The sequence below is a fragment of the Prinia subflava genome, chromosome 32 (assembly GCF_021018805.1).
Source record: "Prinia subflava isolate CZ2003 ecotype Zambia chromosome 32, Cam_Psub_1.2, whole genome shotgun sequence".
In the NCBI taxonomy this organism is placed as follows: Eukaryota; Metazoa; Chordata; class Aves; order Passeriformes; family Cisticolidae; genus Prinia; species Prinia subflava.
In genome coordinates this window covers 413,257-439,474 of record NC_086278.1, presented here as the reverse complement: position 1 = coordinate 439,474, position 26,218 = coordinate 413,257, and the positions used below count along the sequence as shown (strand labels likewise).

The following is a 26,218-nucleotide window of genomic DNA, read 5'->3' as shown; positions in this document are numbered from 1 at the left end:
CCGGTTTGGGACACAGCCCCGGTTTGGGACACAGCCCCTCTCTGAACTGGTGGCAGAGGACGTGGTGACCCAGTTAGCTGGGATGACCTCCCCAGTCCCAGTAACAGCAGCGCTATGGGAGGACAGACAATGCTGAGCAAACCACGAGCCTGAGCCCAAGCCAAGAATCTGCTCACAATTGTTTGCCAGGGTTGAGCGAGCCCATGTCGATCTCACGGTCGAACTCGGTGCGGATATCGTTGAGCACCCCATCGTCACCAAAGGCCCCCCACTCCATGTTGATGCACATCCGACCTTCATCCCCTTCCACCAGGTCGATGTGCCTCATCTCCTCCATGTAGCAGGCATTGGTACCGGTACCTGGGCCAAGCATGGGGACAGGGTGAGCAAGGAGGACACTGCCTTTCCTTCATTCCCATTTTTCTTCATTCTCATTATTCCAAATTTCTCTTTGGCCACAGCCCAACTGACCAATGAAAGTGAAGAACTAAACAAACAAACACTGGACAATGCTGGTTTTCCAACACTGATATCTCCCCCTCTTTTTTTTTCCCTAAAGACTCCAAGGCCTGCAAGAAGCAGGATCTCCCTCTGGCTTTCCTGGAGGGATGGACCCCAGCTCTTCCCCCTTGCTGCAGCTCACCAACAATGAGGCCAACTTCACAGTTTTGGTCATCATAGCCACAGGTCATCATGGTTCCCACAGTGTCATTCACCACAGCCACGATGTCAATGTCGAAGTCCTGAGATGGTGAAAACGAGAGAGGGTGACCCAAAAGAGACAAAACAGACTGAAACATCTCCACAGAGCCAAGGTCTCCTGTGCCAGGGACCTGTGTGCCCCCATCCCAGCCTCTTACCCCTCTTTTCTTGATGGACTTGCGCAGCAGTGACACCACATCCCTCCCCTCCACGCTGCTGCACTTGAATCCCTTCGTCCACGTCACGAGGATGCTCTGTGGGGGAACAGCAAGTGGGAAGCTTGGAGGTGACACCTGGCTCCTGGCACAAGGGACATACAGCCCTGCAGGGGACATAGAGCCCTGCAGGCAAGCCCCCCGTTATCAGCTCACCAGCTGCACTATCAGCCACAGCTTCCGTGTCAGATAAAGTTTATGGCCACGAAATAACATGTGAACTGCTCGTTGCTCCCCTGGCAGGAGGAACTTGGTTCCCATGACCAGGTTTGATTGAGCCCTGCAGCAAAACCTGTTCACAAGCCCAAGGAATGCTCCTTGACCCATCCCTGAGGGGTGGATGGCTTGCTGTGCCTATGGAATGCTCCTTGACCCAACCCTGCAGGGTGAGAGGCTCATTGTGCCTGTGGAATTCTCCCTGACTCGTCCCCTGGGGCAGGGGGCTCACTGTGCCTATGGAATGATCCTTGAGCCATCCCTTGGGGGGCTCACTGTGCCTATAGAATGATCCCTGAGCCATCCCTTGGGGGGCTCACTGTGCCTATGGAATGATCCCTGAGCCATCCCTTGGGGGGCTCACTGTGCCTATGGAATGATCCCTGAGCCATCCCTTGGGGGGCTCACTGTGCCTATGGAATGATCCTTGGGCCATCCCTTGGGGTGAGGGGTTCACAGATCCCTGTGGCCAGAGGCACCTGGCCAGGGGCTGAGCTGAGCCCTGGGGGGAAGAAAAAGACTCAATTACATTTGAAATCTCCAACCCTATGGCCACAGCCCCCTTAGGGAGGCAAACACCCCCCTGCTTTAGAGCCAGGGAAACTGAGGCGCTGAGCGACGCAACCTGGGCGAGGTCACAGGGCAAAGACGCTTCCTCCTGCAGCCTCTGTATTTCACCATTCTTTCCAGCCCCATGTCTCCAGGAGGAGAGCGTTAGTGCTTTCCAGCCCCGTGTCTCCAGGAGGAGAGCGTTAGTGCTTTCCAGCCCCGTGTCTCCAGGAGGAGAGCGTTAGTTCTTTCCAGCCCCGTGTCTCCAGGAGGAGAGAGTTAATCCTCTGCAGAGCCGCCGAGGCGCGGGCGCCGCTCCTCATCCCCGGGAGGACGTGCCGGCGCTGCCGCGCTCCATGGAGCCGGCCCACTGCCCGTCCCGGGTGAGATAAGGGCAAGGAGAGCCGGCATCGCTCCCTCCGGCCCCCAGTGCAGCCAGCAAGCGCCAGGGGGGCGGCAGGGGCCACGCGCCTCGCCGGGCTTGGGGATGTTTGGTCTCCCGGCGAGGTCACGGCTCCCAGGACAGCGGCGGAGGTGACAGTGACAGTGACAGTGACAGCCATCTGTGCCCGGGGCTGGCTGAGGGGGACAGGGGACCGCCCTCCCCGCGCCAGCTGCACGGGGGGATGTGATGCTCAGCACATCTGGGGTTGCGGGTGGCCACAGCTCTGGTGCAGCCGGGGAAAAGCTGCTTTCCATAGAGGCATCCCACAGAAATATTGGCTCCCAAAGCCCTGCAGTTCCTGGGACACATCTCTCGCTTCACCAGCACCACACCCTGCTGGCATACACAGTGACCCTGTCAAAGCTTACAGATGGGTGGGAGCTGAAAATCCCTCAGGATAAATTAGGGAAAATCCAGAAACCCAGGATGGGGAGGGGCTCTGGGACAGGTTGTCCAGAGCAGTTGTGCCTGTCCCTGGGTCCCTGGAAGTGTCCAAGGCCAGACTGAATAGGGCTCGGAGCAACCTGGAATAGTGGAAGGTGACCCTGCCCATGGGAGAGGAACGGAACTCTGAATGGTCCTTAAGGTCCCTTCCAACCCAAACCACTCCAGGCTCCTTTGAAAACCTGGCCAGACATGTTTAAACCAGGAGATCGAACACCACTTATTGTCATCAAACAGCTTTAAAAAAGCCAATCTGGCACATATCCTTAGCAAACATTAATTTTCTTTTAAACAGGGAGTTTATAATGTGTTTGGAGAAGATGACAAGCAACACGGTTATTGCAAAGTGATGCCAGGCTCTGCATTCCCTGAAGGAATGTTCCATCCTCTCTGTCCCTGACCCTGCAGCCACTGAGTCATTGCACTGACAAAAATATTCATACAATAAAAGGACAGTGCTGTTCCTAAGCTCTTCTCACTCAGAGCTTGGCAAATGGCTTTATAGGAACGAGATATGTTACCCTTCAGGAAAGGTCACATGACCCCAAATCAATGAGCCCAATTAAAAGCCTGAGCTTAAACTGGTGTGGAACCCACAGCGAGAATTCAGCCTGTCCCGGCACAGCTCCTCACCCACCTCGTCCAGCTTGGTCTGGTGACACGGGAAGGAGAAGGTGAAACCAAGGGGGAGTTTCTTGTCTTTGATTTGCAGCTTGTCCAGGAAGTTGGCCAAACACTCAGCAATGTGGTCAAAAAGCTGGAAAAAAGGCAGAGAGTGCGACGTCAGCTGGGCTGCCCACTCCAAGGGGATGGCTGCATCCCTGCCCACCCGCACTCATTGCCGTGCTGGCTGCCAGGAACTCACAGGATCCAGCAGGATCCCCCAGCCCAGGGCTGGCGGGATGCCCAGTTCTGCTCCAGCCCCAGGACACACCAGGGACCCTCCCGGGACCCACCTGCACCCCACTGCCACGCATGAGCTCCTCGGGGATGGCATAGATCTGGTTCTCCATCTCCACCTTCCGCAGCCCGTTGTCCGACACCTTCACCCTCAGCACACGGAAGTTGGTGCCACCAAGGTCCAGCGCCAGGAAGTCCCCATCCTCTGTGGGATCAGGACAAGGACAACCCATTGACCTGGAGGGTCCTCTGTCCACAGCACGTCAGAGCCCTACGGTAACCAGCCCGCTCCCAGGTACGAGGATAAGGTCAGACTTTTTATTGTATTTCATTATTTTATCCTTTTTTTGTTGTTGTTGTATTTTATTGGAGCAGTCACTGTATTCCCTGCCCCTCCTCTGCCCCCTGGCACCCCCAGAGCCAATGGAGGATCAACATTTTGACCATTACTGAGCCAGATCCAAATGCCTTGGGGAGGCTGTGGCAGGAGGATAAATCCCATCAGCCCCACCCAGAAAAGTCCATGCCCAAACCAATGGGGATCCCAGGGAAGATGAGCTCTAGACCCAGGCTCCATCAGGAAGAAAGCAGCAGAGCCACTCCTGACCCTACTGATGCTTGTGGAAGCTCCTAAACCTCCATCCCAAGGGGTTAATCCCCGATGGCAGCTGTGGGAACACCAGAGCTCAGCTAAGTTTTTGATAAACTCAAAACTCCCTCATGTTCAGCCTCTCCAGCCCAGGCCCAGCTCCCTCCCTGCCCCAGGAATCCCACACACTCCTGGCATGTGGCTGACGGCAACACAGGAAGGTGGCAGCAGGAAACCAGGGATGGAGAAGCTCCCAAAGAGCTTTGGGGCCTCATTGCTGCCTTCTCCACGGACAGCTTGGCTTCTCCAAGGGGAGCCCACGGGCTGAGCCTGGGGTGTCCCCTCCTGCTTGTTTTCAAGGCAGCTCGGGAGCAGGGCAGTGGGAAAAGCGCCCAGCTGGCTGTTTTAGCGGGGAGAGGGCCGGGGAAAGCCCTCTATCAGCACTGTTGGAGTCCTGAATGCATCAAATGTGCTGTGCTGGCTCCCCCCGGGCCGATCCCGGCGCTTTGTGCGGCACAAAGGGGCCACAGTGGGAACAAAACCCGCAGGTCATTAGTATGCACACGCCAGCCGGCATCTCCAGTGACTCCAGCTGAAAAGGCAGCTCCGTCCCAGCCCCTGGGGCTCCATCTGGCCGGGTGGCTTTCCTGGGCTGACCCTCCGAGGGCTCGGGGCGAGGGAACGGGGCACGGGACTGGCCGGGAGCTGGAGCAGCTCTACAGAGGTGGAAAAGGGCCATGGAAAGCAGCTGCTGTGCTCCAAGGAGATGAGGAATGAATGAGAGGGATCAGAGCTGGGCATGCAGAATGGGGAGCGCAGCTGGGGGTCAGTGCAGCCCCTTAGGGGGCCAGAACATCGCCAAAAGAGGGGTCAGAGCATCAAATCACTGAAGAGCATACAGCCATTGGGGCACCGAGCTCCTGCTTTGCACCAGTCAGTCCCTGGGTATTCCTTTCTCCTCCTCCCCTTGACTCTTTGCAGGGATGAGCTTCAAACCAGTTTGGCAGCTCGTTTTGCAGCCTGTCTGCCAGCCACAGGGCATGCCATTGCTACAGTGGTTCTTCACATGGAAAACACACCAGGAAAACCCTGGAGAAGCTCCCAGCTGTCCTGCTGTCTGTGGTGAGCCCAGCTGGGCACCACCCTCAGCCATGGCAGGGCTGAGCTGGATGTGATGCTCGGCTGGGCTGGCACCATGTCCTGCCCCTCACATGGGTCACGCTGTGCTTGGCTGCCCTGGCTATCAGCACTGAGGCTGTTCTGCTCGTTAGCAGAGCGTGGAGAACACCTCAGGGGGGCTGATAAATATGCTAGGGATAAGGGCACTCAAGCCAGGAGCGTCACAGGTGGCTCAGCTCCTTTGAGGTAAAGCAGGGAACCCAGGAGAATCCCAAAAAAAAGAGGCTGAGTGGGGCCATCTTTGTCCTGCCCAGCCCTCACACACCAGGTGTGAGCTTTGGCCAAGCCACCCTGTGGGGTTCATGACCTCAGAGCCATGGGACCAGCTCTGCTCTGCCCTCGCCACAGAGCCCCAGCGGGACCCAAACACTGCCCAAACCCCCCTCACCCTGCTCTGCACCACAGGAGAACACAAGCAGTCTGGGGGAAACTCCTCGGAATTCCTGGGTGGATCAACTTTGCAGGAGGAAAAAGGCAGCTAACTCTCCCTTGGAAAATTCCCAGTCATGCTGGGAACACGTGAAGGGCTCCAGGTCTGGGCACTGCCCCCCGATTTGGGCTCCCAGGTCCCGTGATAAGATATCAGTGCTGAGCCCACAAGCCAAAGAGGGAGGGCAAACACAGAACCCTGATTCCAAGGGCTGTTTGCTCTTGGCAAAGGGTGAGAGTGGAGTTCCTGGAATAACTGCTGTGCTCCTGGGAACAGCAGCATGTGTGGGCTCAGGTCCCAGCACCTCAGAGGTTGGTCACCCCAGAGATCCCACCTCAAGACTTCCAACTGACTGCAATTCCATTGCCTAGGCATCCATCCTCTGGCAAACTGGATTAATAAAAAATAAGAGGAAGAGGAAAAGCTGGGAGGTCCAGACTCTAGGGAGATGCAGGAGAAGGTGGAGCTGTAGACCCTGGCATTTCCCACTGCCACCCCCTGGCAGCTCCTCCCTCCTTCCAGCTCATTCATGGTATCATGAACGGTTGGGGTTGGAAGGGACCCTAAGGACCCTTCAGTCCCACTCTTCTGCCCTTTCACCGGACCAGACCCTATGGCCCATCCAACCTGGCCTTGAACACTTCCAAGGATGGGGCAGACACAACTTCCATGGGAAACCTTGCTGTGAATTTGGTAAATCCCCAACCACAGCACTCTGGGCATGAAAACAGCCATTTTTTTTTCCAAGCCTTTTGAGTCTCTGCACCACATGATCTGGTTTTCCTGCAGAGGCAGCCAGTTATTGGCAGGAGCTCAGCCTACCAGCCAAGGGAAAGGTGTTGCCAGGAGCCATCCTTTGGATTTCCAGGGATTTGACCCCCAAGTCCTGCAGCATCCTCCCGAAAGCTCCAGGATGGTGTTATCAGCTGCTGGGGCTTAACAGGATGCACCACAGGATTCTTGTGTCAACACCATTGTGGAGGAGGAAAGCTGGGGACCCCAGAAAAACCTGGAAAAACCAGGAATGGAGCAGGGAGGAGGGTGTTGGTTGCACTGAGCAGGGAAATCCCTTGGGAGAGTCACTGGGGCTCCAAGGAGAAGCTTATTTGGGATCTGTTTCCCCATCACCTCGCTGCCAGCACAGCATGGTGGTGTTCCAGTGCCTGCCAGAGCCAAGCAAAGCAAGGAAAGTTGATTTTAGAAGAGTTTCTGCTTTCAAAGCAGAATTCCCCCTTCTTATCACACCACATTGGAATGGCAAAGCCACCGAGAGCCAGGAGCCAGGGCTGTGTTTTGGCTTAACCTGCAGATATGACCTTGTATTTCCATAAGCTCCTCTCATCCCCCTGGATCCCAGGAGCTGCGCATTAAACAGGGTCTAATCCCAGAGCAGAGACACTGGGGCTGCAGGAACAGGGGAGGGAGGATGGAGACATTCTGCAGGTGGATGGTTTGGAGCCCTATGGCACCAGCATCAGGTCAGAGCAGGGCTGGAGCAGAGGAGTAACTTGTCCTTGGACTGGGAACAGCTGCTGGCACCTGGCACAGATGCCCAGCCCAGGTCAGACTTTGCCCAGGAGCTTTAAAAAGAGGGAAGAAGGAAGGATGTAGCCCTGGACAGTGAGCTCCTCCCAAGCTGTTGCCACAACATCTGTGCCAAGGATCTGGCACCAAGCCCCCAGCCTTCCAGCCCCTCCTCAAAACCCAAGGGACACTGTCACCACTCAGAGGCTGGATCCAGTTCGAGCTGGACAGGGAATCCCAGCTCTTAGTTCCCTGAGATTTGCTCAAAGTTCCCACATTTTCCAGTCCCCCTGGGCAGCTGCAGTAACATGACTGCCCCAGCATCCCTCTCATGTGACATTTTCCACGCTGCTGTTCCTCCTTCCCCCCTCCCCCGGGTGAGAAATGCCAGCTGGGACACTGAAGAAGCTGGATACAGGGAAGGGCGCCAAGGATCTGTCTTGTAAGGGCATGGGGAGGGATTGCTCCTTCTCCCGACGGCCATGGAGCTGGAAGTGCTGACACACGCTCCACCTGCACCCAGCACCTTTGGCTGCACCAGTTCCCATGCCCAGGGGCGGCTCCTGGCTGTCCCTGTAATTAAAAATATTCTCCAACGTTTAAATAGATTGGAATCTCAATCCCAAGGCAGGCAGCCAGGTCCAGCTTTTGGGTGCAAGTGCAGCTGGGGGGCCAAGATCAGGGGATGTTTTGAGGATTAAAGGAGCTCATAGGGAAAGTGGAGACAGACTTTTAGCTGGGATGTAGTGGGAGGACAGGGGAATGGTTTTGAACTGAAAAAGCAGAGATTTATGTTGAATCTTATTAGTCCCCTGGGATAATGGAAGGTGTCCCATGGCAGGGGGTGGCACTGGATGGACTTTAAGGTCCCTTTCCATCCAAACCATTCGACAATTTCTGCTTCTCCCCAGCAATGCAGATGCCACCACCATCCCCAGACTCACATGGAGACATTACCACCAAACACCCAGCAGTGCCCAAGGGTGCAAAGACCTTCTGTCACCACCTACAACTCCTGACAGGAGGGTGCAGCCAGGCAAGGGTCAGGCTCTGCTGCCAGGGAACAAGGAACAGAACAAGAGGAAATGGCCTCAAGTTGGCTAAGAGAGGTTTAGGTTGGATACTGGGGAAATTCCTAAACAGAAGGGGCTGTACAGCCCTGGCACAGCTGCCCAGGGCACTGCTGGAGTCCCTGTCCCTAGGGGGATTTAGCAGCTGTGTGGATGTGGCACTTGGGGACATGGGGCAGTGGCAGCCTTGGCAATGCTGAGGAGTGGTGGATTCGACCAACGTAGAGACTCTTCCAGCCCCAACCATTTCGTGATTGTGTGGTTCCATGGTCCTATCACTTCTGTCCTTGCCCCCAGGGTCCCTCAGCAGCCATGAGGGGTTTGGGCTCTGTCCCTCTTTGTCCACCTCTCCTGCTGGTGACCAGCAGCCTCTGCCACTGAGGTTTTGCACAGATCCCCACGGAGGTGCCAGCACCAGGGCAACCCCAACTGTGAATAACTGCATCCAACACAACCAACCATCCCTGGGCCCTGCATCCAACACAACCAACCATCCCTGGGCCCCTTTCCAGGGCTGCTGCCAGCCCAGGTGTGCAACTGGAGCAGATTCAGCTACTCAGAGCTCTGTCCTTCCTTTCCTTCAGCAGCCAGGACCGCTCCAAACACTTGGTGGGTGCTGGGTACACTTGATGGCAAGGGGTGATGCTGCAGGGATAAAGACAAGCTCCTTCCCAAAACACCAGGCTGGGAGAGGGAACAAGGAACTTTTCCATACGGATGCCTGAGGGAGCAGTTCTTTGGGCTGAGAGGAGGATGTGCCTGGCTGGAACGTGCCGTGGGCAGCTCAGGGAGAGGCAGAAAGGCCACATTGTGAGGGCTGCAGGGGCCCTGCTCCTGCCGGGGCCCTGGTGGCACTCAGACAGCGCTGGCACTGCTGCCGCCTCACTGCTAATGAAATCTGATGAGCCGGACCCGTGACTGTCTCTGTCCTGCCAGCAAGGGCACGCGAGGGCGGCTTCTCTCCCTCCCTCCCTCCTGCCAGCAGGAACTGGGAGCCCCTCCAGCCGCAGCACAGAGCGGGGAGAGAGGCCTGTCCCCACACTCAGCCTGAGCAGGAGGAAGCCCCAAGGGCCAGCAGTGAAGGTGGCCGTGGGTGCTATCCCTGTGTTGGTAGTGCCAGGACCGGCCCCAGTGTCCCCAGCCCTCCCTCTGCTCTCTCAGGAGCACCTCTGGTCTCACAGTACCTGTCCCATCTGGGGTGGACCTGACGAAGGTGGGCAGCATCTTCACAGAGGCGGTGGGGTTGGTATCTGCTCCCAGCCCCTTCTCCATCTCCTTCTCAAAACGTTGGGACACCTCCAGGAGGGTCTCATCGGAGAGCCGCATGTGGTACAGGTACTTGTCAACCTGAAAGGTGGAGATAAAGGCTCAGGTGGAGGGCTGAGGACATGTGCACAGGCCCCATGACACGCTCAGGACAGCATCCGGCCCCTCCCAAGGCTGCTGGGGTTGACACAAGCAGCAGGAGCAGGTTCTGACCCATCCCAAAGGGCAGGACATGGAATTGCTCATACCAGGCATCACCCAGCACTGCTCCTGCACCTCTCTCTGAGGTGCTCACCAAATGCCACCCTGCATCCCCTCCCCAGACTCTACCAGCTTGGGAATGCCAAACCTCAAGTTGCTCCTGATGCTGCAAAGCATCTTCCCGCTCAGTCACCTACAGACACTCAAACAGGTTGCTACAGAAGAAGGAATTCAGACTCAAGAGTGAGTCAGGAGGTCAACAGTGGAGGTTTCCAGGTGCAAAGCCCTTCTCATTCCACAGCATCAGCGCACCTTGACCTTGACCCCCAGGGCCTCTTCCAGGATGCTCGGCAGGAATCCACTGCCCTGTCATTTCTCCACTGCTGAGATCACCCCAAGAGCCAAGAGCTACTCAACACCCTCGAGCAAACCACACTGCAGTGACAGACGTGGGAGCTGGAGTGACACAAGTGAGTGCTGGAATGACACAAGCGCGTGCCATGGCCAGAGAGGGAAGAAATCCACCCTTCTCCCCTGTTCCTGAAAATGGTTATACCCTTGAGCTGACAACATGGAGAAGCCTTTCTATAAATGGCATCAAGATGTCTTGCCTGGGAAAGGCATGGAACAGCTCCTCCCCAGCCATCCATCAGCACTGTGAGTGCCTGTGCTGCCTGGCCGGAGCAGGGAGCGGGAGAGGCAGACTCTGCCTGCTCCCAAATGATGCCCAGCTTCAATTAGCTTCACTTAGAATTAATTAAAGGGCAGCTGCAAGCCCTGAGAAGTCCAGAAGAAAACTCCACCCCATGCGCTCACCTGTCTGCAGGCACGTAACACCGGGTGACCGGAACGCGGGCTCGGCCCGTGCTTTATGGGGCTGTGCTGGAGGAAATGGGCATTTTGTGGGCAAGTGATTGCACCAGGTCCAGTGTGACCTCGCTCACGGATGTGCCATCTGACCCTGGGCTGGACACAATAGCCCTGCTGCAGTTTTGGCTAAATGTATTTCAGGCCCAGGCCACTCCAGCACATCCCTTTACCCCCACCCTGAGTTCTGCTGGAAATTTGGGAGCTGAGATCCCTTCAGCGAGGTCAGAGGATGGAGGAAAGCCTGGCCCAGCACATTTCAGGAGTGATGCTGCATCCCCTCCAGAGCAGCATCCTCTGAGTAAAACCTCCTCCCCCTTTCTCCTGGTGCTTTCAGCTGCTTCCCAAATTCAGGAGCTGGAAGACCAGGTAGGCACGAGGGAAAGGCCAAGGAGAAGGAAACATAGAGATTTCCTGGTACCAGTTGTTTACCAGCCTCTCCTTATCCAGTCCAGCAGCAGGAAGTCAAACACTCTCCTCCCTCCCCTCCTGTTTGCTTTCACCTACTGAAAATTCCCTCCCATATGCTGAGGCTCTGGATACTGGCACCAGTCACCTCCAGTTAACTGGCAAAGAGGTGGCTCTGGGGCTGGAGCTCACCTCCATGCCAGCCCCAAGGTAGGAAACCTCCCCTTGAGCTGTGCCAAGGGTTATCCCAAGAGTTCTCCTGAGGGTTATCAGTCGATGCCATCAACCCAGAGCAGGGAGTCCTCATCCCAGAGAAGCTGGGTGCTTTGGGAGCTCCTCAGCAGTGAAGACCTCTCCAACCCAAAAATCCCAGTACAGGGAAACCCCCCTGAGGCTTCACCCCCTTCCCCCAGGACAGGCCCCACTCAGCACGTCCCCCATGTCCTCCAGGCTGCAACACACCAAGAATAATCTTAGCCTGAGGAACAGGGTGACCTCCCTCTAATCTCCAAAGCCCTTAAAACCTGGATCATCTTCTCCCAACGTGGATATCACCCTACTTGGCACCTAAAGCAGGTCAGGGCGTACAGGAGGACGGCTCCTTCCCCACTGAAACCACCCTGGCTGTGCCTGGTCCCCCACCAAGGAAGAGCCATGGCCACTGTCCTTCCCAAAACCTCCCAGCCCTGTGGCCTGGTTGGTTACTCCTAGCACCCCTTAAATTGTTACAAAGATGGGATAAAATGGGGAATTCAGCCTGCAGTGCCAGAGTCTGAACATCTTTCAAGACAACACACATTCTCAGTTGCTTAACGTTTTTGAAGAGCATGGAATAGTTTAGGTCAGATTGCCAATTCCAAACAAATACAGTCACTAGGTTAGGATCCTGAAGGGGGCAACTGAATTTCTGGAAAGCTTCCAGCCTAAATAATTGTGTTTCCTTGAGGAAATCTAAACAAACTGAAGGGAGAAGGAAGGGATGGAAGCTGGGAAGCCCTGGGCATGCCCCAGCCCAGGACATCGTGTTAAAGCTCCAGATCACGGAGTAGCTGTGGGTGCAATGAGCTCAGTGCCATGTTTTTGAACCAAACCCCAGCAAATCCCCATCTCCTGGCTCAAGGCTGTCTCCAAGGCTCGGCTCATTTCCATGCCGGATGCTGGAGACGTGCCCAGGGTTGCCTGTCCCGGCTGCGCAGCCCCCACTGGGAAAGGTCCGCCCGTCCCGCAGCTGAGGAAACCTCAGCTTGCCCAGTTTCTGCTGCTGTGTGACCTGAGATGAGCCAAACCGAGATGAGCTGTGCTGAGCTTAAAGCAGCCCAAAAAACAGCTTTCAATTTCCAAACTCATGTCAGCGCTGCAGCTGGACACCATTCTACTCCTCAAGACTCCTCTTAAGGAGCCTGGACCCCAAGGGATCAGTGCTGGGGAGATATTAAATTAACCAATCTTCAAGTAACTCAATTCCAAGTCAATGCCATTCTCTATAGAAAAGAGTGGGAGCTGTTCAGCCTGGAGAAGAGAAACCTAAAGGAGCTCCAGGAGAGCCAGAGAGGGAATTTGGACAAGGGCCTGGAGGGACAGGACACAGGGAATGGCTTCCCAGTGCCAGAGGGCAGGGTTAGATGGGATGTTGGGAAGGAATTCTTCCCTGGGAGGCTGAGGAGGCCCTGGCACAGGGTGCCCAGAGCAGCTGTGGCTTCCTCTGGATCCCTGGCAGTGCCCAAGGCCAGGCTGGACAGGGCTTGGAGCACCCTGGGACAGTGGGAGGTGTCCCTGCCATGGTAGGGGATGGCACTGGATGGGCCCTGGATGGGCCCCTTCCAACCCAAACTATTCCAAGATTCTGTGAATTCCTTGGCTCATACACTGCCCTTGCAGGGACACTGGGGACCCTCTGCCCATCTCTTGGGTACACGGGGCAAGGCTGCTGAGGGTGACAACGCACCCAGCACCACGGCACCGCTTCCTGCACAGCAGGAAGGGGAAGGGCCCGGGGAGCTCTGCTCCTGCGCAATAAGGTCCCCGATACATCTTTCCCATTAATGACCCCCACTTTCAAGAAGGGGAAGCTGTTTGCTTTTTGTTTTCGTTTTGCTCTGAGTCCTTTCCCAGAGCCACGTGGCTGCCAGGAACTGGAGCGGGAGCACATGTTTCCAATCCCTCGGCATCTCCCCCTCCTGTATTTTTTAGCTGGATGTGACTAATTCCAGCAGCTTTTGAACAAAAGCAGAACACTGGGAGAGGATGGCTGCTTTCTGGGATAGATTCTTTACCTTTTTGGCAACAATGCCAAACATTCGTTGACTGTAAAATGACAGCGCAGTGTTCACATTTGGGGAAGGCTGGAACACCCCAAAACCCACAGCACGTGCTGCCACCCCTCTCTCCAGTGAAAATTTTGCTGGGAATTATATTTTCTTTAAATTACTTCCCTCCCTATCCCAGTTTTTAACTTCAAGCATGCTGTTTTGTAAGAATCCCTCAAGTTTTAGGGAATACTGGCTCTCTCCCTGCTTCTCTGGGAGGGGGATGCTGTGTAAGCACCAGCCATGCTCCCAGCCCACCCGAATCTGTGGTGGGATGTGAGGAATTTGGGAAAAGCGAGGCAGAGGCTACAGGGTGAAGGCCTCAGGAGCTGGGAAGGTTTTATTCCCTGTCTCAAGGCAGAGTCTGTTCCATGTCCTCAGTCCCTGCGCTGCCCATGCCTGTCCCTGTTTCCCACCCCAGGTGACTCAGAACAGGGAACCGGCTCGTCCCCTTCCCCGACCTCCCGTGGGTGACACAGGGGTGATGCTGGGCTGCACCCACCCTCCCCAGCCCTGTCCCTGGTGGCACCCACGTCCTTCAGCTCCTCCAGGCTGACTCCAAGCCCACGTGCCCTCCCCGCCACAGCCAAGCCTCGGATGACACACGCCCGGAGTCATCCTGAACCCGAGTGAGTCAGATGTTTCCTGCTCGGCCGGTTCCTCCCCATCCTCACCCCCGGGACAGCAGCTGGATCCACACCGGAGGTGGAGCCAGGCACCCACGGTGAGGAAGTGACACCACGGAGCATCCACTGACCCAGCCTCAGGTGACCCCGCTGCCCCACAGCCCCACTAAAACCCAGTTCAGCCAGGAAAATACTCTGCCTTCCAGTTCTGGAACTGGAGACATCTAACTGCTCCTGTCCCTGCCACTAATTGTCCTTCTCCCCATGTTAAAGCCGGAAGGTCTTTGGGGTAGAGATCCCAAAGATGCTGGATGGCAAAGCCTCACTGGCCCCAAGAATCCCCCTTGGATGGTAAGAGCATCCCCCTGTGGAAGAGCAGCTGAAGCTGGGTAGCTCCGATGAGGTGGAGAGGAGCAAGGGGACACAGGATGGCTTCCCAAAGGCCCCAAAGGTTTGGAAATGCTGTCCTGACATTGACCTTGGCTCCCGCCATTGACCTCAGCAGCCTCAAGGAAAACTGTTAAGTTGGTTTTCCAGGAATCTGCCATAGGTGCCCCTTCGTTATCCACAGAGGCAGTCAGGGAGGAATCAGATGGGTAAAACTAATCCCTCGGCAAAGGAAAAATTAAAAAAAAAAAAAAAAAAAAAAAAAAAAACCACCCAAACAAAATTAGGAAAACCTGCCCTTGCTTGGGGACGGTCACAAATTCAGGAAAATCAATTCCATCCCCAGTTTTTCCCGTTTGAAGGAGGGAGGGGGAAGAAAAGACGCTCAGCCCCCACTCCCATGGCATGACGAGGCTGAGGGAGCAGGAAGGCCAGGGTGAGCCGGCACATCCCAGGGAACGCAGGCAGCAGCGGCAAACTTTCAAGCCGGGATCTCAAAGGACGCTGCTGAGGTTAATTAAAGTTTGCACAATCCCTTGGGGGTTAGATAAGTCTGGACAACCCACTTTCCAGGCAGGAAAAGGGCAGGAGTTCGGGAGGAAGGTAGTATGTCCCCAGATGAGTGGCAGAGCAGGTAAAGCTTCTCCATGGCAAGAATGGGAAGAAAAATCCCATTTATGAGGCTATTTTCAAGGCCTGGAGGTGGACACAAACCACAGCATTTGGAAAACTCACTTCTTAACCCCAGCTAAGATAATTTTCTCCATGATCCAAAGAGAATACACATCCCAGGCTACCAGTTGCAAATTTTTTTCCCAAATACAGAGTTTGATAAGAAGACCCAACCAAACAAATTGCAGCTTTCCAAGAATTTCATCTCCTACATCTCACTGTGCTGGGGACTCCCTGGCTTTTTCTCTTTGCCTGGGGAGATTTATAAACCAGGAATAATTTTTACACCCATAGTGGAAGCAGCCAAGTCAGACAGCTGGCTTCTCCCCCCTCTCCCTGAGCCGAGCTGAGCTCCGTGCTCTCTCCCAGCTTTGCCTCACTGGGAGGATTCACAGGAATTTGTTTAAAAATATCCCAGAGAAATCCAGTTGTGGAGGCGGCCGGGAGGTCAGTGCCATCTCCCACATTATCCCCAACTCTGACTGGTGGCTCCTGGATATTTTTTTTTGCTCCCTCACATGTTTGGGTTTTGGAGCTGGGAGAGAAAAGAAGCCAACTCCCGAGGCTTCACACAGCTTCTCCCAGTGGGTTAGGAAGGCGAATTCCTCCATCCAGGCTTTCCCTCTGCATTATTCGCAGCTCCCGATAAGAAAGGCGTGAGCAGCCCGGAGCGCAGGGCCGGGCTGTGCCGCTGGCCTATTTCTGCCAGGGTTACACAACCCCTTCCCGTGGATTTGGCTGTTGCACAACCCCGGGGCCACCGGCGAGCAGAGGGAGAAGCCGAGCCCGTATTTCCTTACGGATCGCTTAGCCTTGGGAAGTTTTCCCTGCACTTTGTTTAGGTTGGGGTTTTCTTTGGTGTTGTTTTCTTTTTTTTTCTTTTTTTTTTTTTTTTAATGTTCTGCCTCGATTTCCTTCCTTTTTAACACCGGTGAAGGGCCAACGTGGCAAGTTTCATTTCCCCTGTGGCAAACTCAGGGTTATCCCAGGTCTCTCCAAGCATTTCTCTCTTTTTCTCTTATGGCGATATTTGCAAATCCTGACCACCTCACACTCAGATCAGCAAATCCTGACCACTTTCAGAGTCAGGAATCACAGATGAAATCCTCTCTGCCCTGTTCCCAGATGCAGCGGAGCACTGCAGGAGGAGCCTGAGCCTCCACACTGTCTCCCATCCAGCGTTTTTTCTCCAGGAATAATTTATTAAGCCCAGCCTAAGCGCTGTCCTGGCGAGACAAAGGCCGGCTGCTCCCGCAGCCCTGGGAGAGCAGGAACACTCGAGCTTTTGCAGTGCCGGAGCTCGGGAACGAGGGCTGACCAACACCCCGTGCATCCCAACGGGACGCTGCCGCTTGGGGCTGCAGACTGGGAACAGACTCGGGGAGTTCAGGACCCCGAAATTAAGTATTCAGAACCCCAAAATTAAGGGAACGGGAGACGGGAAGGTGTTTTCCATCACTGACAGTGCAGGGATGGGGGGACACGCGCGGCTTGGGGTGAGGGTCACCGCGTGGGGAAGGGGATCCGAGGGGCAAGTGCCACCTCCGGGCTCGTGGCCCGGGCTGACCCCGCTGCCCGCGGGGGCTCGGCTCGCTGCCCTGGGAGGGGGAGAGCGGAGGAACCGGCTCCCGGGGATGCTCCGCGCCCGCTGATGCTCCGCGCCGGCGGGAAGCGGCGACACGTGCTGCGCGGGACGGCCGCGGGGGTCCCGGCTCAGGCGGGGAGAGACACGGAGAATCCCCGTTTCCTCCTCCTCCTCCTCCTCCTCCCCCTCCGCCCGCCCGGCCACGCGGGGTCCGGCGGCACGTACCGCACGCGGCCCCGGCCGGGCAGCGCTGGGGCCTCCGCCCGGCCCGGCCCGCTGCGTCCCGGTTCCCCTCCGCTGCTCGGTTAGTTTGCCTCCCGTTCCCTTCTAGAAAGCTTTTTCTTTGATTCCCTCTTTTTTCCTCACTTACGTTTTTTCTTTCACCTTCCCCCCCCCCTCTTTTTGTTCTTTTTACACTTTTCCTCTCCTTTTACCCTTTTCTGCCTTTTTTTCTCCTTTTTACATAATTTTTCAACTTTTTTCCTCATTCTTCTTCCTTTTCCCTTTATTTCCCCTTTCCCTTTCCTTCCCTTTTCTTTTTCTCTTCTCCATCTTCACTCTCCCCTTTCTCCTTTTCCCTCCTTTTCTGCTTTTACTTTTACCCATCTTTTTTTTTCTTCCCTTTTTCTCTTCTACCATTTTCTCTTCTTCCCTCCTTTTTTTCACCCCCCTTTTCCTCTCCAATTTTTCCTTCTCATCTTTCCCCTTCCCTCTCCATTTTTTCCCTCCCCCTGCCCACTTTCACCCCGTGCGCCTCGCTCCCCTCACCTTCTGCGCCTGGTCATGGTTGAGCTCGGTGAAGAAGTAAGCGAGGAGGTGCGATGCGATCATGGCGGGAGTGCCCGGCTCGGCTCGGCTCGGCTCGGCTCGGCTCGGCTCGGCTCGGCTCGGCTCGGCTCGGCTCAGGCTCGGGTCCGGTCGGTGGGAGCGGAGCGGCCCCGGCAGCGCCGCGCGCTCCCCGCGCCAATCGCGCTCATTGAGGAGCTTCCCCCGGGCCGGTGACGCGGCCGCGCCGCCGCTCCCCATTGGCCGAGCCGCGAGGGTGTGTGCCCGGCGCGCGCGGGGGGCGGGGCCGCGCCCAACCTGGGGGCACCGGGGGCACCGGGGGGGGCACTGGGAGGGCACTGGGAGGGCACTGAGGGGGCACTGGGGGGTGCATTGGGTGGGCACTGAAAGGGCACTGGGGGTGCATCGGGAGGCAGTGGGGGCACACGGAGGGGCACACGGGGGCGACACTGAGGGGGACATGGGAGGGACATTGGGGGGAGCATTGGGGAGCACATGATGGGGTGCACTGGGTGAGCACTGGGAGGGCACTGGGAGGTGCACTGGGTGGCCAGCGGGAGGGCATTGGGAGGCTGGGGGTGCATTAAGGGGACACTGGGGGACTGGAGGGGTGCAGTTGCGGGGGACACTGGCGGTGCATTGGAGAGATGCATTGGGGTGGGTACTGAGGGGACTGGGAATGCCCTGGGAATGCTGGGAATGCACTGGGGAGAGCTGAAAGTGCACTGGGAGGTGCATTGGGTGGTGCATTGAGGGACTGTGGGTGCATTGGAGGGGTGAATTGGGGGTGCACTGGGGTGGGCACGGGGGGGCCGGGAGTACAATGGGGTGTCCACTGGAGGGGTGAATTGGAAGTGCAGTGGGGTGGGCACTGATGGGCTTGGGATGCAGTGCAGGGTCAGGGGGGTGGGGGGCCCGGGGGTGGTCTGGAAGGGTGTATTGGGGGTTGGCACTGGGGGCCTGGGTGTGCATGGGGAAGGTGTATTGGGGGTGCGCTGGAGGGACTGGAGGGGTACTGGGAGGGGTGGGAGTTTCACTGGGCTGGGCACTGAGAAGTCTGAGGGTGCAGCTGGGCGTGCACTGGAGACACTGAGGGGGCTGGGTTATACGAGGGGTTCTGGGCATGCAGCAAGGGTTTCTGGGTGTATTGGGGGTGCACTGGGGGGCTATAAGTGCACAGGTGGGCTGGGGGTACACTGGAGGGGTGAATTGGGAATGCACTCAAGGAGCTGGGGGTGCATGGGGTGTACAGGAGGCACACCAAGCATGCACTGCTGGGGGATGCACTGTGGGGAGTGCATTGGGGTGTACTGGGGTTTCATCCAGGGTGCTTTAGGGACATTGGGGTTGCACCAAGCGGTGAATTAGGGTGTACTGGGTATGTAGTGGGAGTCACGCATTGGTTTGTACTGGGGAGGTGCACAGGGAGTGCACTGGGGGGCTGCGGGTGCCCAGGGGGGTTACACTGGAGGTACATTGCAGGATACTGGAGGTTGGGGGTGTACTGGGGGATGGATCAGGGGTTCACTGGGAGGGTTGGGGGAGCACTGGGGGGGTGCAGTGAGGGTGTCTAGTGGGGTCTACTGTGGGGCTGTATTTGGGGTGCTCTGGGGCTGCATCACGCGTGGCCGTGCCCGCAGCCTGTGGCCGTGCCCGCAGTCCGTGTGTGTGTGTCCCCGCACGCAGCCGCCGCTCCGCCCCGGTGTGCCCGGTGCTGTCACATGCGTGTGAACGTGCGCGGCCCTGTGCACCCGTCAGGTCGCATCCATCACCCCGCGGCCCGTGGCGCTCGCTCCGACGCCCGCGTGTCCCGCTCCCCGTGCACAGCCACGGATGGCGGGGGTGCCCGCTGCGCCCTGAAATCCTTGGGAAGCCTTGTTGGGGAGCATCACCGGGGCTGGGATCTGCCTCCACCATCCCGCCTTCCTCCTCGCCTCCATCCCTGCTCCATCCCGGGCCCGTCTGGGTGTCCGTGGGCCACAGCCGGGCGTTGGTGGCCCAGAGCCCTACGAGGGCCACGGCACGTCCTGGCCCTCCGGAGCGACTCCCGCTCCCCGCTGCCAGCAGAGCCGGTCCCTGCAGCCCTGGGGCAGGAGTTACCCAACCCGTCTGCCCGCTCCCGCCGCTTTCCCAACCAGTCCAGAGCAGCTCCAGCTCTTCTTGCCCTCACCCTCTCGAGTCCTTTCTACACAGCCATTTACATCATTTTGGTGTTTTTGCTCAAGGAACTGTTAACTCTGTTTCAAAGCAAGGAGGGGGAGAAGCAACCAAAGCCAGAGGCGAGACAATCCTGCTACCAGACACCTTTTCCTGGAGGATCCAGTCCTGCCGGACCCACCATGAATCTGTCAGGCATTCCAGTTAAATCCCCAGATCGTGACCTGATTCATTTTAGGATTTGAACTCAATGATTCTTGTGGATCCCTTCCAGCTCAGGATATTCCATTAATCTCTGTCGCTGCCCCTACATTTCAATTCAACCTCTGATCCAACTTTTTTTTTTTTTTTTTACCCTAAAATGCCAAATTCTCTGTGGTCAAATTGAAATCAAAGCAGCATTTGAGCCTAAGAATAGCTGGACACATCTGTCCGCCTTTCCCATCTGCCACCGGCCTGGCTGGATGAAGGAAGTGACTGTCTGCGCAAAATGAGGAACCTGTCTCATCCTTCTGTCCCATAAAATCAGTTTATTCAGGAAAATATTCCCCAAACTCCATTGATTTGCCAGAGAATGCCCTAGTCAAGAAAAGACAGGAGGAGCTGGACTCTGCTCAACCAGTTCCTCCAAATAAAGTAATTTTTTTTAATTTGAGGTTTTTCAGTTGGTTTTGGAATTCCTTGCATGGAATAAAGCTCCCAAAGGAAATCTTTTCAAGGCATCCCAGCTGCTTCCTGGCTCCACATGGGCTTGTAATAATCTATCGGCACTTAATGCTACGTTTCTTAGGAAAAGGAAGCAGCTGATTGTAGGCATTGGAGCTACAACCAGCTCTAATTTCTCTAATGTGATTCCTTTAGGACGAATGGTGCAGTAATAACAATGTCAGAGCGAGAGGAAGAGCCATGCCCAGCGGCCAGAGCAGGGACAGAGCATCCTGGAGCCTGGGACCAGCCTGACACACACCACAGAGCAAAGCCCCCCGTGGAGCGCTGCTGCTCCTGGGGACCCTCAGGAGACTGTTGGGAACCCGGTGAGGGTCATAACCCACTTTTATTCTGGGGAAACTGAGGCAACGGTGGGTACAGAGAAATTGGGAACCAGACCATCCAAGCATGGAGCAGCTGGGATGACCTTGGAGCTGGAGCTGCTCCAGGAGAGGCGTAAACTCATCTGGGATCACCTGCCCCGTGATTCATCGCTCCAGCACTGCTCCACATAGTTTCCAAGGAGGTTTCATTGGACACAGGCACACACATCCCCATGAACCCATCAGCATCAGCATGACACCGGTGACCAGTTGTTGACTTTGCCCTGTCACCCAAAGCACCGGAAACCTGGAACTCGACTGGACCCAGCCCTCACACGGGGCTGGGAAGAGAAAACCGGTCGGAGGACTTTTCTTTCTTTGGCAGCGGCAGGATGAGCGCCTGACCTTGGGCTGAGCTGGGTGAAACAGCCTTTCCCCAGCTCTGCTGAGAGGGAAGTTGCTCGCCCATCCCAAACTGCTCCATGAAAGGTGAGGGATGGGAGGATTGCGCCCTGCCCACCTTGGGGGCAGTGGGAATCCACCCTTCCACCCATCCTACTGCTGCTCCTCTGCAGATCTCATCATGCTGGCTTGATTTCCAACCCATCCCAAACACCAGCTGCAGCCCAAGGTCACTCGCACAGACGCCTCTCCCCAAAACAGCCAGAGGGATTCCCCAGGGGTTGGACTGGGGATCAGGCTGCCCCGCAGCCTGGCTTCCCACCCCGCTCACCAGGCTAATCCCCACGGAAAGGATGGAAAAGGGGAGATGAAATTAGATTAGCTGTAGCCACCTAATTTTAGCATCCTCACGTGTCACTGACACACTGCTCCAGCTCTTCCCCTCTCTCCCCCAACCCTGTGTGACCCTCAAAGCCACCAAGGCCCCCAGTCAGGACAGGAAGGATCCAAAGGGCGTTTGGCTGGGTAGTGGCACCCAGAGGTGGGTGGGCATGGGGGTCACTAGACTTGTGCCAGGAGGGGACTGGGGGTGATGGCCACTTTCCACTGGACATGGCCATCCTTGACTGGTGATGGCCATTCTGGAGTGGTGCTTGCCACCCTCCATAGTGACAGTCAATCTCTATCGGTGACAACCAACTGCCTCCAGTGGTCACCATTCCTTCTTTGTGGCTACCATCCCCTTGTGGTGGCCACTCTCCACTGGTGATGGCGACCCTCAACCTTGGGGTCATCTCCACCTTCAAGCAGCCCCCTCTGGCCAGGGGGATTTTGTAGTGGGACATTCAACACTGGCACATCCCATTTTCCCCCTCTCCTCCCAGCTCCCGCCCTGCGTGTCCTGTTGCCGCATCCCGAATCACCACACCGTGAAGATGACATTGGCCTGACCAAACCTCCCTCGAGGCAGCGCCAGCTCATCCAGCTGTACAGGAGCCCGCCAGCTCCATCAAACATCTCCTGATCCATTGAATGCTTCACAGGATCGGCCCCGTGACACCACAGGAAGAGGAGATGTCTAGCCCTGTCCATTCCCAGGAGCCACACTGTCCTCAACATCCCAGGAAGGTCCCCAACATTCCAGGAAGGTCCCCAACATTCCAGGAAGGTCCCGAAAGTCCCAGTCCAGTACCCAAAGCCTGGATGCTGGAGGTGGCAGGAGCTGTGGCAGGAAAGAAGGTGTCCCCAAAAGCCATCATGGCCAAATGTAGGGAGAGCTGAGGACCACCCTGCATCTCAGAGGGGCTGTGCCAGGTGCCACAAAACTTGGCACAGCTCTGAGGTCAAAAGTCCTAGTCAGGACACAGGACCCTGAGTCACTCTGCCCTGGCATGAGCAACCCCCGCATGTGGCACTTTCCCAATCCCAGCGGAAAGGGGAGGTTTTTCCTGCATCCCTGGGGCACTTTCCGTGGGCACTGCCACGTCCCACGGCATGGGGACACGCCATGTCCCTGATGCCACCAAACTAGAGCAGGGACACAAGCAGGACTGGGTAGGGAATGCTCAGTGCTAGGGACTTTTCCCTCACCTCTGCCCAGGGACCCTCATCCTTTCTCCCAGAGCTGTGGGTTTGGGGCAAGCTGTTTCCCAGGGGTCTTGTGGGAGTGGATAACCACCCTGATGGTCCCGTGCACAGGGGTGGCAGCTTGCACATCCAGCTTGCACCAACCCCATGAAATCCTTCCCACCTGATTGAAGGAAATCACACAAAACTGGGTTTTCAGGAAGGTATGAGGCACAGCTGTGACAGAATCCTACCCTTCAGTCCTTTGGTGTCCTGGCAGGGACCAGCACCCATACCAGCATGGCAACACCACAGTGCAGATGGATGTGCCTGCCAGCCCATCCTCGTGGTCTGGGTGAGGCACAGGGAAGAGCTGGCAAGGTGGCGAGGGGCTGGGAGCCCACCTCCTGCCCCTCCAAAATCCCAGCCGAAAGCCACAGTGCTGCTGGTGGGCAGAGAAGGATCGAAACCTGCCAGGTCCCCCAAGTCCAGAACGATTCTGAATTCCAGCCCAGAGATCTCTCTGGGATACAGGAGCAGAGCTGGGCTCTCCCAGGATCCTTGCTCACCACAGGCAGCATCTCCCTCACTCCCTAATCATGGCTCAAAAACCCCAGTTCACATATATTTCCACAAATTCACTCCAACAGGCAGAAAATCACCCCAAACATTACATCCCACCTTGCTCCAAAGTCATCCCACCTGGCTGAGGCCGGAGATTTGAGAAACAACTCTGCCACTCCACTCTGCCATCAATTATTCCCCAGCACCCATCCCGTGATCCCTTGACATCCACAGCTGCTCCGCTTTCACTCCTTTGTGCTGCATCCATCACAAATCCTGATCCAGGCACAAGGAGCACAAACTCCCTCCTTATCCCGAATCCAGGGCAAAAATCCCCTTACCTGGGTGAAGCTTTCATTGTCCATCCCATTCTCCGTGTGAGTGGACATCACGCTTGGAGCATCCACCATGGTTTGCTGAGACAGAGACCGAGACCTTGCCGCACTGAGCTGGGTCTGGGAGGGCTTTATCATCTCTGATCCCTGCGGAGGAAGGCCCTGCGTGCCAGCGCCGAGGTCATTGGCTGGGCACCACGCGGATGAAGACGGGATTTGAGCAGCAGTGGTGTAATCCTGGAGCCTTAGGATGAGAGTGACAGAGCTGTCTGGGATGAGATGCTCTGTGGAGGGTTTGTGCTCCTCCTGCCCCACACTGACACCCCCATGGAGCACCCCTCCGCTCCGGACCCCTCCGCTCCGGACCCCTGGGCACGGCAATAAGGAGCAGCCAGATCATGGATCAGCCCCGCATTGCTCTGTCCCTGTGGGGGTGACCTCGCTTGCCCCCAGCACAAATTTCAGTGCAGAGAGTTTTACTGAGGAATCCTCTCTCCTTTCTCTCAGAGAGAGAAAATAAAATGGAAAAACCCCAGCTGAGGTGGAATGGATGCATTCAGAGGGGCTGGGAGCCCTGAGGCGTAACGAGGCCGTACAGCCCGAGCCTGCTGGAGACACATCATGCGTGTGGAAATGTGTGTTGCGTGTGAGGGCACACGTGGGACAGGGACACGTGGCCTCCCACATGGATCTGACCCGGCAAAGGGCTTAATTGGGATCTGCAGCATCTGCCATGGCAGCAGCGACGGCTCCTGTGCTTAGGAGGAGCTTCGAGAGTCCTGGAGAATTCCAAAAACCCGGATGGGGGATAAAAGAGGGGAGAAAGAGCCGCCTGGCTCCTCCCCCACCCCGTGGCTCGGTGGGTCCATCCCTACGTGACAGTGGGCACGCAGGGCCCCTGTCTCTGCTGCTGGAGAGGAGCTGACAGGCAAAGAGGGTTAAGGCTGATTCATTTATTAATTCTAACAGAGATTATCCAGCTTGGAGGGCCCAGCAGCACCAGCAGCCAGTGCTGGAGAGTTCTCTGAGATGGGAAAGAATTGCTGTCAGGGAGACAGAGGATGGAGCTGCAGCCCCAAGTTTTCCCATCACAGAGAGGGACAGGCTTGAGAGGAGTAAAGCTCAGATTTGGGAGCAGCAGGCTCTAGACTGGATTTAGGCACCACCTGAATGGGCCAAAGGTCCAGACCTAAATATTTGTCCAGGTGCTGAGCTCAGCCCCAGCCCTAGGTCGGGTGCTGTGTGAGCTGATGGGGCAAGGCAGAGCTGAGCTCCAGCCCAGGACCCGTCCATCCCTGTCCTCATTCCTGTCCTTGTCCCCGTCCTGATCCCTGTCTCTCATTCCTGCCCCAATCCCTGTCTTAGTCCCAATCCCATACCCATCCTCATCCCTGCCCTGTCCCCATCTCCACCTTCATCCCCACCTCAAACCTGCTCCCATCCCCATCCCTGCCATCATCTCTGTCTTGGTTCCTGTTCCCACTTCCACCCCATCCTGATCCCTGTCCTCATCCCCATCCCTGACACCATCCTTGTCCCCATCCTGGTCCCCATCTAGTTCCCAAACCCTTCTCCAAGAACCCTGTCACTATCCCCATCTCAATCCTAGTCCCTATCCTGTTTCCTTACTCAACCCTGACCCCATCCCTGTCTTGGTTTCTGTTCCCATTTCATCCCCATTCTGTTCCCATCCCCATCCCTGACACCATGCCTGTCCCCATCCTGGTTCTGTGCCATCTCCATCGCCATCCTCATCCCTGTCCCTGTCCTCATTCCAATCCCCATCCTCATTCTCATCTCCATCCCTGTCACCATCTCTGTCCTGATCCTTGTCCGTGTTTCATCCTTGTCCTATCCCCATCCCTAACCCCATCCCTTACACTGTCCTGGTTCCTTTGGTATCCCCAATCCCCAATCCCCAATCCCCAATCCCCAATTCCCAATCCCCAATCCCCAATCCCTTTCCTGTCCCAACTCCAGCCCCTGTCTCTACCCATCCTCATCCCATCCCATTCCCAGGGCACCTGACCACTGGTGACAGCCCAGGACTCCTCCGGACCCTGGCACAGCCAGACCCCCACCTCGAGCTGTCCCCCCATCCACCTGCCTCATGAGAGGGGTTTGGCAGCGCCTTCATCCAATGGAAACTTCTTTTATCTCCAAAAATTCCTCTGCTCTCGGACGGGGAAAACTGGCTGCTCCAGGCTGATCCTCCCTCTGCTGCCCACAGCTCGCACAAAGGCTCCTTCACCCGGGACGGACAGAGCCACCTTTGTTCATCCGCTGCGACCGCAGCCGGCAGGGCAGGAACGGCACCAGCCCTCCTGTTCCAGGTCCACTTCCAGGGAATCTCCGGGAATGAGAAACTCGGTGACCCGCGAGCACTGGGTGGTGGGAGATGAGCGCTGGGGGCATCGCTGCTTGTCCCGGATTTACTCCCTCCCACCAATTCCAGTAGGATTTAAGTCATTATTTAGATTTAATCACGCCAGCATTGTTTAATATCCCCCTGGAATGATGGAGGGGTTGAGGGGATCCAAGCGACAACGAGCCCCACAGCCCGACCGTACCTGCCCGAATCCTCGCCGTGCCAATAAATCCCTTTATTTTGTCTCCCGCTTCATGGATAATCCGGGCACGGCGGGGGTGAGACCTGCCCCTTCCCAGCACGGGACCCCTGGGAATTTCGGTGGGTGGCCGGGACAATTCCCACTCCCAGCGCCCCACCCCCTGCTCTTCATCAGAAAAGGGAGATAAATGATCCTTTCATAAGGGGGGTGGAGGAGCGAGTGCCTT

The 26,218-nt window shown here is 56.6% G+C and overlaps 1 protein-coding gene across 1 annotated transcript in view; it reads right to left on the bottom strand.

The window, feature by feature from the left end:
• LOC134562941 (hexokinase-2) overlaps nt 1-17,588 on the bottom strand; it is a 28,373-nt gene extending 10,785 nt beyond the window's left edge. The window contains exons 1-8 of the mRNA XM_063420610.1: nt 17,486-17,588; nt 17,350-17,455; nt 9,448-9,610; nt 3,528-3,676; nt 3,209-3,328; nt 861-956; nt 644-743; nt 177-360 (exon numbers count right to left, since the gene is read on the bottom strand). Of these exons, the coding sequence (XP_063276680.1) occupies nt 177-360; nt 644-743; nt 861-956; nt 3,209-3,328; nt 3,528-3,676; nt 9,448-9,610; nt 17,350-17,412 (875 nt within the window). The 5' untranslated portion in view covers nt 17,413-17,455; nt 17,486-17,588. The remainder of the gene's footprint in view (nt 1-176; nt 361-643; nt 744-860; nt 957-3,208; nt 3,329-3,527; nt 3,677-9,447; nt 9,611-17,349; nt 17,456-17,485) is intronic.
• Between the last annotated feature and the right edge of the window lie 8,630 nt (nt 17,589-26,218).